At 36.1% G+C, this 14,979-nt stretch overlaps 1 protein-coding gene and 2 pseudogenes across 3 annotated transcripts in view; 2 read left to right on the plus strand and 1 right to left on the minus strand.

The window, feature by feature from the left end:
- LOC113677808 (uncharacterized) overlaps positions 1 to 8,977 on the plus strand; it is a 30,696-nt pseudogene extending 21,719 nt beyond the window's left edge. Inside the window, exons 5-21 of the transcript XR_016185261.1 lie at positions 59 to 493; positions 993 to 1,055; positions 1,280 to 1,330; positions 1,992 to 2,054; positions 2,297 to 2,347; positions 3,009 to 3,071; positions 3,310 to 3,360; positions 4,021 to 4,083; positions 4,337 to 4,399; positions 4,653 to 4,715; positions 4,948 to 4,998; positions 5,926 to 5,988; positions 6,558 to 6,620; positions 6,853 to 6,903; positions 7,562 to 7,618; positions 7,867 to 7,917; positions 8,383 to 8,977. The product of XR_016185261.1 is annotated as an uncharacterized LOC113677808 (transcript). The remainder of the gene's footprint in view (positions 1 to 58; positions 494 to 992; positions 1,056 to 1,279; positions 1,331 to 1,991; positions 2,055 to 2,296; positions 2,348 to 3,008; positions 3,072 to 3,309; positions 3,361 to 4,020; positions 4,084 to 4,336; positions 4,400 to 4,652; positions 4,716 to 4,947; positions 4,999 to 5,925; positions 5,989 to 6,557; positions 6,621 to 6,852; positions 6,904 to 7,561; positions 7,619 to 7,866; positions 7,918 to 8,382) is intronic.
- A 2,148-nt stretch (positions 8,978 to 11,125) lies between these two features.
- Positions 11,126 to 14,772, minus strand: LOC149048135 (uncharacterized). Its single transcript, XM_089201760.1, has 5 exons — positions 14,264 to 14,772; positions 13,881 to 13,936; positions 13,176 to 13,282; positions 12,899 to 13,008; positions 11,126 to 12,642 (listed from the first exon to the last, which is right to left on the minus strand). The coding sequence occupies exons 1-5, from the start codon at positions 14,630 to 14,632 to the stop codon at positions 12,502 to 12,504; spliced, it is 783 nt and encodes a 260-aa protein (XP_089057886.1). The 5' UTR covers positions 14,633 to 14,772; the 3' UTR covers positions 11,126 to 12,501.
- Positions 14,773 to 14,824: 52 nt separating this feature from the next.
- The window catches only part of LOC149048136 (uncharacterized), a 4,029-nt pseudogene continuing 3,874 nt past the window's right edge, over positions 14,825 to 14,979 (plus strand). Inside the window, exon 1 of the transcript XR_016185260.1 lies at positions 14,825 to 14,979. This exon is cut by the window's right edge and continues 915 nt beyond it. The product of XR_016185260.1 is annotated as an uncharacterized LOC149048136 (transcript).

Raw genomic sequence — 14,979 nt, forward strand, 5'->3', positions numbered from 1 at the left:
TCTTCGAAAATTATGCCATAGTTTTATTCACTCATTTGTATTTTATTTGTTTTAACAGAAACTTGTCGCGAGACAGGAAAGTCTAAAGAGCTATATTTCATCGGAGCTTGAGGACCTGAGGCTCCAAATGAAGAAAGTGCAAAAGGCTTGTGGAAATGTTGATAAAAAAGACAAAACAGAGCCCACAAGCAGTCTAGTTAGTGAGGAGGTGGATCCGCCAAACGATGAAAGCGTGGAAAAATTGCTAAAGTCATGTGAAGAACATCGCATCTTTTTTCAGAAAATGTTTGACTCTCATATCAAGCTGACTTCCGAACTCGAGTTGGCAGGTACTCGGAGCCAACTCAAGAAGCAGCACAAGAATCGAGTTAAGGAGTTACAAAAATGGAAAAAGCAATATGAGTTGCAATTCAAGGAAGTTAAAAAGCTACTGTCATCAAGACTTCTTCATCAAAGGACAACAGAGAGAAAGCCGAGTTATAAAGGGAGGCTGGTAATTACTGATAGATTAACTTCTTTTCACTTTAGTATAGGTAAGAACTTTATTTCGAGTGAAATTTGGTGTTAGTAATAACAGGTAAATTTTTCAAGGACAACAAAATTGCACGAGCCCGTATAGCAACTGCAATTTGTAGTCTTTAAAAAATTACCCGTGTTTATTACCACCAAATTTCACTCGAAATCATGTTAGTACTTGTTAATAATGTCCATGATAAAACATCACAGAAAGTGAAGACAGACGAAATTTTGAAAGCGAGCGTGCGCTATTTTTAATTTGCACTCGTGTTACATGAGAATGCAGTCGTTTTCAGCCAATCAGAAGCGCGATATTTTTTCATGTACATAATTAATTACTTGTTGTTTTTGTTTCAATGACCTCAAACGAGCGGGCAGAATCTTATCATCGATGATCCCATAAATCTTCTCTCCTTTCTTGACTTTTATGTTTGTGACGTTCTCTCATATTTACTTTTAATTTCTTTTTTCTAAAGCCCTCTCACCAGGAAACTGTGCTAAAACGTCGATCAAAATTTCTGCCAGGATACGGTAGGAAGGTAAGAGAATTTGAGTTCGATCTGAACTTCGATTACTGAACTGAATCAAACTGCAGAGATACGAAATTGACTAAGCCACCATCATGTTTAATTTGAGCAATTATAATGCGCTATATATATATCTTTGTTTACAATCGGTCAAAGTTGTCATATTGCCTATGTCGACTGTTTTGAGGACAGTAGCTAAATGTTTGTTTAGACTTAAATTTATTCTTGTTTTGCAGAGTTCCAGACCCTATTCAGAAGGTGACCTACCAGGAGAGACTAAGACGAAGGTATGATGTAGTCTTTATTGAAATACCACCATTAAACTAAAAACGTTAGAAAAAAATGAAAATTTTCGAGTGTCTACTCAGGAAGTGAAACACGAAGAGAACTTTTCTATGACCCAAAAACACAAACTTGGCCAGTATTGGAAAGAAAATTGATCTTAACATGAACCCGAGTAATTGGTTATTCGTTTTAGACATCGAAGACGGAATGCAGAACATTCAGCTCTGGGAGGCGATCCTACGTACTTATTATTATAATTAAAAAAGATCTCATACTTAGCTGTACTTTTACATAAGAATAATATTATTATAGTTTCTCCTTCATTGTGTCTGTTCTTTTCTTTTTCTTTTTTCTTGATTTCACTATGGTAGAGTTATCTCCCTCTGAAAACAAGATTGATAATGAATTCTTACGAAACTAACGACTCGTGCGTGCGCTATTATTAATTTGCACTCGTGTTACGTGAGAATGCAGTCGTTTTCAGCCAATCAGAAGCGCGATATTTTTCATGTACATAATTAATTATTTGTTGTTTTTGTTTCGTTGACCTCAAACGAGCAGGCAGAATCTTATCATCGATGATTCCATGAATCTTCTCTCCTTTCTTGACTTTTATGTTTGTGACGTTCTCTCATATTTACTTTTTATTTCTTTTTTCTAAAGTCTTCTTACCAGGAAACTGTGCTAAAACGTCGATCAAAATTTCTGCCAGGATACGGTAGGAAGGTAAGGGAATTTGAGTTAGATGTGAGATTATACTGAAAAGCACAGATCACTGAACTGAATCAAACTGCAGAGATAAGAAATTGACTAAGCCACCATCATGTTTAATTTGAGCAATTATAATGCGCTATATATATATATCTTTGTTTACAATCGGTCAAAGTCGTCATATTGCCTATGTCGACTGTTTTGAGGACCGAGAAGCTAAATGTTTGTTTAGACTTAAATTTATTCCTGTTTTGCAGAGTTCCAGACGTAATTCAGAAGGTGACCTACCAGGAAATACTAGAACGAAGGTATGATGTAGTCTTTATTGAAATACCACCATTAAACTAAAAATGTTAGAAAAAAATGAAAATTTTTGACTTTCTCCTAAGGAAGAGAAACACGAAGAGAACTTTTCTATGACCCAAAAACACAAACTTGGCCAGTATTGGAAAGAAAATTGATCTTAACATGAACCCGAGTAATTGGTTATTCGTTTTAGACATCGAAGACGGAATGCAGGCCATTCAGCTCCGGGAGGCGATCCTTCGTACTTATTATTATAATAAAAAAAGATCTCATACTTAGCTGTACTTTTACATAAGAATAATATTATTATAGTTTCTCCTTCATTGTGTCTGTTCTTTTCTTTTTCTTTTTTCTTGATTTCACAATGGTAGAGTTATCTCCCTCTGAAAACAAGATTGATAATGAATTCTTACGAAACTAACGACTCGTGCATGCGCTATTATTAATTTGCACTCGTGTTAGATGAGAATGCAGTCGTTTCCAGCCAATCAGAAGCGCGATATTTTTCATGTACATAATTAATTATTTGTTGTTTTTGTTTCCTTGACCTCAAACGAGCAGGCAGAATCTTATCATCGATGATCCCATAAATCTTCTCTCCTTTCTTGACTTTTATGTTTGTGATGTTCTCCCATATTTACTTTTTATTTCTTTTTTCTAAAGCCCTCTCAACAGGAAACTGTGCCAAAACGTCGATCAAAATTTCTGCCAGGATACGGTAGGAAGGTAAGATAATTTGAGTTCGATCTGAGATTATACTGAAAAGCACAGATCACTGAACTGAATCAAACTGCAGAGATAAGAAATTGACTAAGCCACCATCATGTTTAATTTGAGCAATTATAATGCGCTATATATATATCTTTGTTTACAATCGGTCAAAGTCGTCATATTGCCTATGTCGACTGTTTTGAGGACAGCAGCTAAATGTTTGTTTAGACTTAAATTTATTCTTGTTTTGCAGAGTTCCAGGCGTAATTCAGAAGGTGACCTAACAGGAAAGACTAGAACGAAGGTATGATGTAGTCTTTATTGAAATACCACCATTAAACTAAAAACGTTAGAAAAAAATGAAAATTTTCGAGTGTCTCCTAAAGAAGAGAAACACGAAGAGAACTTTTCTATGACCCAAAAACGCAAACTTGGCCAGTATTGGAAAGAAAATTGATCTTAACATGAACCCGAGTAATTGGTTATTCGTTTTAGACATCGAAGATGGAATGCAGGCCATTCAGCTCTGGGAAGCGATCCTACGTACTTATTATTATATTTAAAAAAGATCTCATACTTAGCTGTACTTTTACATAAGAATAATATTATTATAGTTTCTCCTTCATTGTGTCTGCTCTTTTCTTTTTCTTTTTTCTTGATTTCACTATGGTAGAGTTATCTCCCTCAGAAAACAAGATTGATAATGAATTCTTACGAAACTAACGACTCGTGCATGCGCTATTATTAATTTGCACTCGTGTTACATGAGAATGCAGTCGTTTTCAGCCAATCAGAAGCGCGATATTTTCATGTACATAATTAATTACTTGTTGTTTTTGTTTCCTTGACCTCAAACGAGCAGGCAGAATCTTATCATCGATGATCCCATAAATCTTCTCTCCTTTCTTGACTTTTATGTTTGTGATGTTCTCCCATATTTACCTTTTATTTCTTTTTTCTAAAGTCCTCTCAACAGGAAACTGTGCCAAAACGTCGATCAAAATTTCTGCCAGGATACGGTAGGAGGGTAAGAGAATTTGAGTTCGATCTGAGATTATGCTGAAAAGCACAGATGTTACATGAGAATGCAGTCGTTTTCAGCCAATCAGAAGCGCGATATTTTTCATGTACATAATTAATTACTTGTTGTTTTTGTTTCCTTGACCTCAAACGAGCAGGCAGAATCTTATCATCGATGATCCCATAAATCTTCTCTCCTTTCTTGACTTTTATGTTTGTGATGTTCTCCCATATTTACCTTTTATTTCTTTTTTCTAAAGTCCTCTCAACAGGAAACTGTGCCAAAACGTCGATCAAAATTTCTGCCAGGATACGGTAGGAGGGTAAGAGAATTTGAGTTCGATCTGAGATTATGCTGAAAAGCACAGATGTTACATGAGAATGCAGTCGTTTTCAGCCAATCAGAAGCGCGATATTTTTCATGTACATAATTAATTACTTGTTGTTTTTGATTCATTGACCTCAAACGAGCAGGCAGAATCTTATCATCGATGATCCCATAAATCTTCTCTCCTTTCTTGACTTTTATGTTTGTGATGTTCTCCCATATTTACCTTTTATTTCTTTTTTCTAAAGTCCTCTCAACAGGAAACTGTGCCAAAACGTCGATCAAAATTTCTGCCAGGATACGGTAGGAAGGTAAGAGAATTTGAGTTCGATCTGAGATTATACTGAAAAGCACAGATCACTGAACTGAATCAAACTGCAGAGATAAGAAATTGACTAAGCCACCATCATGTTTAATTTGAGCAATTCTAATGCACTATATATATGTATCTTTGTTTGCAAAGTTGTTATATTTCCTATGCCGACTGTTTTGAGGACAGTAGCTAAATGTTTGTTTAGACTTAAATTTATTCTTGTTTTGCAGAGTTCCAGACACTATTCAGAAGGTGACCTACCAGGAGAGACTAGGACGAAAGTATGATGTAGTCTTTATTGAAATACCATCATTAAACTAAAAACGTTAGAAAAAAATGAAAATTTTCGAGTGTCTCCTCAGGAAGAGAAACACGAAGAGAACTTTTCTATGACCCAAAAACGCAAACTTGGCCAGTATTAGAAAGAAAATTGATCTTAACATGAACCCGAGTAATTGGTTATTCGTTTTAGACATCGAAGACGGAATGTAGGACATTCAGCTCTGGGAGGCGACCCTACGTACTTATTATTATATTTAAAAAAGATCTTATACTTAGCTGTACTTTTACATAAGAATAATATTATTATAGTTTCTCCTTCATTGTGTCTGTTCTTTTCTTTTTCCTTTTTCTTGATTTCACTATGGTAGAGTTATCTCCCTCAGAAAACAAGATTGATAATGAATTCTTACGAAAATTGATCTTAACATGAACCCGAGTAATTGGTTATTCGTTTTAGACATCGAAGACGGAATGCGGGACATTCAGCTCTGGGAGGCGATCCTATGTACTTATTATTATATTTAAAAAAGATCTCATACTTAGCTGTACTTTTACATAAGAATAATATTATTATAGTTTCTCCTTCATTGTGTCTGTTCTTTTCTTTTTCTTTTTTCTTGATTTCACTATGGTAGAGTTATCTCCCTCAGAAAACAAGATTGATAATGAATTCTTACGAAACTAACGACTCGTGCATGCGCTATTATTAATTCGCACTCGTGTTACATGAGAATGCAGTCGTTTTCAGCCAATCAGAAGCGCGATATTTTCATGTACATAATTAATTACTTGTTGTTTTTGTTTCCTTGACCTCAAACGAGCAGGCAGAATCTTATCATCGATGATCCCATAAATCTTCTCTCCTTTCTTGACTTTTATGTTTGTGATGTTCTCCCATATTTACCTTTTATTTCTTTTTTCTAAAGCCCTCTCACGAGGAAACTGTGCCAAAACGTCGATCAAAATTTCTGCCAGGATACGGTAGGAGGGTAAGATAATTTGAGTTCGATCTGAGATTATGCTGAAAAGCACAGATGTTACATGAGAATGCAGTCGTTTTCAGCCAATCAGAAGCGCGATATTTTTCATGTACATAATTAATTACTTGTTGTTTTTGATTCATTGACCTCAAACGAGCGGGCAGAATCTTATCATCGATGATCCCATAAATCTTCTCTCCTTTCTTGACTTTTATGTTTGTGATGTTCTCCCATATTTACCTTTTATTTCTTTTTTCTAAAGTCCTCTCAACAGGAAACTGTGCCAAAACGTCGATCAAAATTTCTGCCAGGATACGGTAGGAGGGTAAGAGAATTTGAGTTCGATCTGAGATTATGCTGAAAAGCACAGATGTTACATGAGAATGCAGTCGTTTTCAGCCAATCAGAAGCGCGATATTTTTCATGTACATAATTAATTACTTGTTGTTTTTGATTCATTGACCTCAAACGAGCAGGCAGAATCTTATCATCGATGATCCCATAAATCTTCTCTCCTTTCTTGACTTTTATGTTTGTGATGTTCTCCCATATTTACCTTTTATTTCTTTTTTCTAAAGTCCTCTCAACAGGAAACTGTGCCAAAACGTCGATCAAAATTTCTGCCAGGATACGGTAGGAAGGTAAGAGAATTTGAGTTCGATCTGAGATTATACTTAAAAGCACAGATCACTGAACTGAATCAAACTGCAGAGATAAGAAATTGACTAAGCCACCATCATGTTTAATTTGAGCAATTCTAATGCACTATATATATGTATCTTTGTTTGCAAAGTTGTTATATTTCCTATGCCGACTGTTTTGAGGACAGTAGCTAAATGTTTGTTTAGACTTAAATTTATTCTTGTTTTGCAGAGTTCCAGACACTATTCAGAAGGTGACCTACCAGGAGAGACTAGGACGAAGGTATGATGTAGTCTTTATTGAAATACCACCATTAAACTAAAAACGTTAGAAAAAAATGAAAATTTTCGAGTGTCTCCTCAGGAAGAGAAACACGAAGAGAACTTTTCTATGACCCAAAAACACAAACTTGGCCAGTATTAGAAAGAAAATTGATCTTAACATGAACCCGAGTAATTGGTTATTCGTTTTAGACATCGAAGACGGAATGCAGGACATTCAGCTCTGGGAGGCGATCCTATGTACTAATTATTATAATTAAAAAAGATCTCATACTTAGCTGTACTTTTACATAAGAATAATATTATTATAGTTTCTCCTTCATTGTGTCTGTTCTTTTCTTTTTCTTTTTTCTTGATTTCACTATGGTAGAGTTATCTCCCTCAGAAAACAAGATTGATAATGAATTCTTACGAAACTAACGACTCGTGCATGCGCTATTATTAATTTGCACTCGTGTTACATGAGAATGCAGTCGTTTTCAGCCAATCAGAAGCGCGATATTTTCATGTACATAATTAATTACTTGTTGTTTTTGTTGTCTTGACCTCAAACGAGCAGGCAGAATCTTATCATCGATGATCCCATAAATCTTCTCTCCTTTCTTGACTTTTATGTTTGTGATGTTCTCCCATATTTACCTTTTATTTCTTTTTTCTAGAGCCCTCTCACGAGGAAACTGTGCCAAAACGTCGATCAAAATTTCTGCCAGGATACGGTAGGAAGTTAAGAGAATTTGAGTTCGATCTGAGATTATACTGAAAAGCACAGATCACTGAACTGAATCAAACTGCAGAGATAAGAAATTGACTAAGCCACCATCATGTTTAATTTGAGCAATTCTAATGCATTATATATATGTATCTTTGTTTGCAATCGGTCAAAGTTGTTATATTGCCTATGTCGACTGTTTTGAGGACAGTAGCTAAATGTTTGTTTAGACTTAAATTTATTCTTGTTTTACAGAGTTCAAGACGTTATTCAGAAGGTGACCTACCAGGAGAGACTAAGACGAAGGTATGATGTAGTCTTTATTGAAATACCACCATTAAACTGAAAACGTTAGAAAAAAATGAAAATTTTCGAGTGTCTACTCAGGAAGAGAAACGCGAAGAGAACTTTTCTATGACCCAAAAACGCAAACTTGGCCAGTATTGGAAAGAAAATTGATCTTAACATGAACCCGAGTAATTGGTTATTCGTTTTAGACATCGAAGACGGAATGCAGGACATTCAGCTCTGGGAGGCGATCCTACGTATTTATTATTATAATTAAAAAAGATCTCATACTTAGCTGTACTTTTACATAAGAATAATATTATTATAGTTTCTCCTTCATTGTGTCTGTTCTTTTCTTTTTCTTTTTTCTTGATTTCACTATGGTAGAGTTATCTCCCTCAGAAAACAAGATTGATAATGAATTCTTACGAAACTAACGACTCTGAATTTTTCTTTTTACTTTTTTTCTCCTCATGTTTCAAGACTCCCTTTTCGGAGCTTGCGTCCTTCTATCAATCTCAAAACTCTCCTGCGATGAAGAATACCAAACAGTAGATTCGGGAGCAAGAGATAACACAAAAGAATTCATCGCCTGACATTGATACAAGTAGATCAACAATTGTATACTTAGATGGTGATTTTCATTTCTTAACTTTCTTTCAATTACGTTTTGATACCATTACGCGTTTCTTCACCTTGCTTTATTAAATAATTACTATCTTCACACTCGAATAAAGTTCATGGACGTATGTGTGAATGCAAATTCAAATTTTGTCGTGCTCGTAAAATAAAAAATGTTGTTCGTATTATCTCCTGATTTCGATTAAATATTATTACAACACCACAACAACCATCATAAATCTGGTTTTTAAAACAACAACTTCTTGTTGAAGTTTACATCATTGGCAGAAATAACATCGCAAGGGACTCGGAGGTGGAAAAAAGTTACAAGTTTGATGCAATCTTAGCTAATTTTTACATTTCGAGGTGAGCTGCCGCACTACAAACAATATTAGCCAGGAGCCCATTATCCTGTATTAGCTCATATAATAAAGATTTTATCATGTCTTTTACGCCATTTCCTTTTTTGCGATTGTTGAATTGCTTCCTATTGAGGATTTCAATTTTCTGAAGTTGACCAGTTTGACAAAAAAAAGGATAATTTTGTGTGTCTAGAGCTCTTCGATTTATCATAAATCGGTGCTGAGGCGCTGCCGACCGAGAAGACTGATGGACTCTGGGAATGAGAATGTTCTAAAACATTACTGAATTTTAAAACTCTGATTTACTTTGTGTGAAGGGTGGAAGATGAAAATCCTGTGTTTTCTTGAATGAGCGCTCTCGCGCGAATGGGAGCCCTCCCCCGAATATGCCTCCACCTCTTAGGCCAAAATGTTAATTAAGCGTCACCCTACGTAAGCGCCTCTCTCCTCCTCCCTCACTTTCTCAAATTAGTAGGGATACAAGGAAAACCTATTTTTGTTTCCAATCTATTTATAACATGTTAATCCTCAACTACAGCGGAATCAATACAGAAACATAGTTTCTTTCCGTTACCTCACTTCCTGATATTTCTATCTCCATGTGCTTTAAGAGATCCTTTATATGCGTTATCTGTTGATTTAATTTTAGCCTTATCGTCGCGCTCTTGGTAAATGCCGTAAACTTCCTAGGCACAACTAGATCATTCTATAGCCTACGACGACCAGTAGTTTGTACGACTATATAGTTATTGGGATGGTTTTATTGAAAAAGTTGATAGGGAATGAAAACTCAATCAGAATATTTGACCAGCAAGCTTTTAACTGTCAGCTCCATGGACATGGTTCATATTGTAAGTTCCAATGGCATTTTTGTCATACAATTCTTCAAAAAATTAAATTGACTAGCTGGAGTTGGTAAGTCCTATAATTTAGTAAGGTCATCATTTGTCTCTTGGTCACAATTAAATTCACCTGATCACACCTGGTGAGTTTTCTATAGTCCCCTTCTTTATACTCTTTTGGCGACCACTTATCCCCCTTCCGATCCCCACTTGAATAAAATTCCTCTAACCCTACCCTCCCCCCTAACTAATGTGACTTGGTCCCTTATTAATAACAAAATGCGGCATTTATGTTCTAAGTCCGATTTATGTCCAAAGAAAAATGGGTTTTCTGATAATTCAAGTGTCATTATTTGCACTTAATCCTTGATTAAAAGCGGTGTCTTTTTCCAACCATGACTTAGAAAAGAATCTAACACGACACTTACATATGATATTTAGCTTAAGTTTGAAAGGAAAAGCACAGATTTTGTGAGAGGAGTTTATAGACCGCCACCTATAGAATATCCAAAGCCGCCGACTGGCAATAATGCGTCTGAACTGCGTCTAAGAAGCTCGCAATCGTTATATTTAGCACGGCAAAAAAACAAGCGTTCACCGTACGGAAAACGAAGGTTGAATTTACGGAAAACGTGGCAATTTACTATCGTTTACCCGTGTTTTGCCTACGGAAAATCCGACGTTTTCTGCGCGTTTTCGCATCGGTGAATCCCAGTATTCGTTCCATTATTCGGTAGTTTTCCTTTGCGGTAAATGCAGGTAAACAATTCATTTTCCGGCATTAACCGCTCGGTTAACACATGGCAAACAGCGTGTTTTCCTTTCGTTCATTGGCATTTTCCGAGTGAACAACAACGTATTCACCGGAGTTAACAGCTGAAAACACGCATTTTCCGAGAAGGTTAATGTGTGTAAATACGGGAAAACATAATATTTTCCAGAGTTTGCAGTTCGTATAACGCATAGAAAATGCCATGTTTTCTTTTGTTCGCAACCATTTTACGCCCGGTGAACGAAATGTTCACAAGAATTATCCAGTCGAAAGCATGCATTTTCCAACGTTTTTCCGCAATAGTGAATTCGAGAAATTTCGTGAAAACGCATTTTCAGGCGTTTTACCTTTTATTGTTGTTCGGTTAATCTATGGAAAACAACATGTATTCTGCCATTTACAGCCATTTTGCGCATTCCAACGTTATGTTCACTGGTATTAACCAGTCGAAAGCATGCATTTTCCGGTATTTTCTGTAACGGTGAATTCGTGCAAGGGATGCATTTTCCCGCGTTTACTGCCGCACGGTCAATTACTGTTCGTTGTATTTCACTTCCTGGACTCAGCTCTACTGCAGGTTCTCAAAGCATTTTGTCCTATTTCCCTCTCCCAGACAGGATTAGCACTCCTTTAATAATTCTTATCAAGTTTATTAATGCACAATGATGTTAGCGGTACAATTTTTTCAGTGTCCAAAACGGAGCCTGATAACAATCATGTTTGTCATCCTTATTTCACTTTACACATTTTTTCTCTCTAAATCCAAAAGAGGCAAAACTTAACCCGTACAGTATAACTGATATTATAAAATTGGAAGGATGACTGTCTGAAAAATTATGTGCGGGTCTATATATACAAACTATAAACATTTTGCAAAAATGAGTGTCAAGGTTTGAAGTAAATATAATTATGTGAACTTCATGTGCTGAGGGAATCAAGGCAACATTCTGAGAATACCACCTTACATTTAATTTTATACCTTACATTTAATTTTATACCTTAGATCTATTTTAAAAACTTCTAATGTTTGAAATTGCAACTGAAGAATAAATTTAATTGACAGAATTTTCTTAAACCTTAACTGTGAAGGCTGCATGTATCTTTGACTCTGATATATTAATTATAACAGTTTGAGCCAAATTTGAAAATCATTGAAACTTCTAAAATATTTACTGAAAGAGAAAATATTTACTTGGACTGAGAAAATCTTGGAGTACTCCATCTGATGGAGAACAAGAGAACTCTAAAAGGAAGAATGAAAATTGCAGCCACCTCTAAAATAGCAGATATGTCAAGGATTTTGGGCTCTTTAAAATGAGCATGATAAATTTTTCTCACTAATAAAAATTCACTTAAATGCACAATTCTGTGATAATGTAGTGTGATAATGTTCAAAAATCTATTCATATAATGTGAATTGTTTGCCAAAAAACACCTGCATTCAATCCTGGACATAAGTGCCAAATGGTGGTCAGGGAAGGCAAAATATTCTAGAAACTGATTTCACTATCCACTGACAATAACTTAAATGTAGGCTGCTCAATTACTTAAATTGCTCAAAATATTACATGTTATACATGTATATGTTTACAGTCTTCAAACTCTCTTGTAATCAACCATGATTGTACAGAAGTCTCACTTCACATTTGCCAACTAAGGTGGTTTCTTGTGAGAAAATTGAAATCAGCAAATTGTCAAATTAAAAACTAAATTCAGACAGAATAAAAGAATGGAGATGGTAGACCTACATCATCTGTATAATTGGGTAGAAATGTAGCAACTTCATAAGAGATGGTCCTAGGGAAGAGAGTTGAGTGACTGTATACTAAAATTAAAATTAAATTTAGGTGGTGGCCCAGAGCAATTTTTCTGGGATCTCTCTACTATTTCTATGACTTGGTCTACCAACCCTTCTGTTCACTGACTGCCTCTTTTGCTGATTTGTCATGGAAGACTTATACCTCTGGTCTAGTATATGGAAGAAGTTGGTAACTTCTTCTGTCCTCTAGGTAAGGGGCCTTGTTACAATTGATGTGGGATCTTCTTCATCAGACTCGTCTGAAGAGACAAGACTAGGATGCAGGGCCTCAAAAATTGGTTGTCTCTTCTCTTCTTCACTTGCCACTTTGAGTCTCTTATCCAGTTTCTAAAAGGGAAAATGTGAAATAAGTTTTTATAATACCGAATGGTGAGCAATTCCTACAATAAAACATTTATAAAGCCCTTGTGTCACTGGTCAGAGTTGTTCTTGGCATAAAATGTTTTGTATCAGCAGATCTACAGTGTAATTTGAACCTTACCCTGTTTTTAGATCAAACTTGAATTCAAACCTTTTGAAATTTACTCAAACATACAAGCTGATAAGATAATAGAGTGTTAAAAAGCCAAACAAATTTTTTTACCCTTTTAATTCTTTGTCGCTTCTTTTGCTCCCTCTGATAATGCTTGTAAGTACCATTTTCTTCCTGTCGTCTACGTTTCTTTGATGATGCAAAGTTTTGAGAAATAGCATCTGAAAGGAAAGGTAAGTACGCCACAATCAGTTATATGAAAAAGATTGTCAGTTTTCAGGGTTGTAGTGAGCAAGGGGCAAGATGGGGCACTTGTCTCAAAAAAATTCAACCCAAAGTTAAAGACAAATTGTGTTTATTTGGCAAAACAATCCCCATTCAATCATACCTAGAATTCTTCTTTCTGTACAAAGAGAATCATTTTGAATCTGCTCTACTTCTTTGACCTCTTTCAAGATGGTGGCTACTACAGCTAGGTTTGGTGGTTCATTCTCTCTGTAAGAAATTGAAATAATCCCATCCATTAATAATCTGAAAATCTAACTGCGAAAGATAACTTGAGTTAAAACAGGATAAAACAGAGTTCTTGTGCTCAAGTATAAAGTGCAGATTAAAAAATTTTTTGTTCCAAATGTTTGGGCTTAGCCATTCAACAGTGGAAGTCTGATCAGCAGGTGATGTTTTGTTGAGAAAGTTACTTTCTGTCTCTCATGGCCCAGAGATCTTTCTCAACAACATATCATCTTTTGACTTCCACTGATGAAGAGCTCAGCCCCAAATGTCTACAACAAGCTACACAATCAGCCAGCTAGCTCACCATCAAATAATTTTTTTTGAGCATCCAAAGGAAGACATTTCAAGCAAAAAACATTTTTTTTTAACTTTTCAACAACTTTTTGTTTCTACATTATTATTATATAACTTTAAGGAGCAACTTCAGAATACCCCGCAACTTATTTACATGTCATTGAATAAGAATAGCGTCTATTGTGTTATGCCTCGATCTTCAAAGCCTCCCGACACATGTAAATGAGTTGCGGGGTATTCTGAAGTTTAGCCAACTTTAAACATGATTTATTAAGCTTAGGCTTACTTCTTGTCAGTGTTCCATGCAAGGCCTAACTGTTCAATCTTTGAACGAACATAGTGCTGTGAACGATAACAGTTCATTAGTATTAAAAGTGCGGGTTCCATGTATTTCCAAACTGAACAATGAAGAAATTATTATTAAAGATTCCTCGGCGCCTTTGAAACAGGACACAAGCGGTCTGTCAAACATATATAAAGGCGGTTGTGCGGCAAGAAAAACAATAGGTGTGAGAAATCGAAAATTTGTATGGCGCGCATTTTAAAACCAGCTCTCGAGTTTGGTTGGCAAGCCGCAAAATTTTTGAAAGCAAGTCATCATATTAATCTAAGCTGCGTAAGAAACATGCCCTAAGAATAACGTATATGTTGTCGACTAAGATTACTCACCGAGAGATCTGGATGGCGGGCGATTTTTCTTTTCTTTGAAGAACTTGGTGGCGTTAGCATTCCGAAAGCGCTTCCCTCTGCGATTGCAGGACCGTCCACAACTTTTCTTTCTAAAACTGCAATCTTCTCCTCCAAGGCTTTGAAACCGGTCTCGATCCGCGTCTCGATACTCTGCAGCTTGTTAAGGATGGCATCGGAAATATCGGTCTGGTTTCCCTCAACGATTTGAAGTGAATCGTTCACTTGTCTCAGCTGCGCCATGACTGACGATTGATCTGTTGTGTCCAATTTCTTTTGAACTTCAGTAAGTTTCGTTAAAACGAGGCGGAATTCTGAAGGACTGGCGTTTCCAATTCTAGAACTTGCCATTTTCGATCGAAAGTTAAACGAAAGATCAACACAGTAGCGTCTGCAGTAGAGTCAAATTGTTTGTTGTGCACTTGGAGGTTCCCCCAAGACGCTGTCAAACTAAGGTTATGTGATTGGTCAGCTCGCAAGGTCTAGTTCTATGATTGGATCTAATTGGACAATTCATCGCAACCGGGCCCGCAGGTGTCAGTAGGGTCAGCGGCTTCGTTGTCAGGCGCTGGTATTTTGGATCAACGGTTTGTTAGTTTGGCGCGGAAATCGATGCCGAAATCACCAGATCGATAGAAATTTTTCATCAAAGCATTGCTTTACGTTTAATAAAATGGGGAAAAGAAGTTCGCTCAGTT

The sequence above is a fragment of the Pocillopora damicornis genome, chromosome 3 (assembly GCF_964200805.1).
Source record: "Pocillopora damicornis chromosome 3, jaPocDami1.2, whole genome shotgun sequence".
NCBI classification, from domain to species: Eukaryota; Metazoa; Cnidaria; class Anthozoa; order Scleractinia; family Pocilloporidae; genus Pocillopora; species Pocillopora damicornis.

Bases quoted from the DNA above. Each gene is read 5' to 3' on its own strand.
- LOC149048135 (XM_089201760.1), bottom strand. From the start codon at position 14,632: ATGGCAAGTTCTAGAATTGGAAACGCCAGTCCTTCAGAATTCCGCCTC. The intron at 13,009-13,175 runs GTATGATTGAAT...CTTTCCTTTCAG, and splicing joins TACAGAAAGAAGAATTCTAG to ATGCTATTTCTCAAAACTTT. The intron at 12,643-12,898 runs GTAAAAAAATTT...TTTCCCTTTTAG, and splicing joins AGCGACAAAGAATTAAAAGG to AAACTGGATAAGAGACTCAA.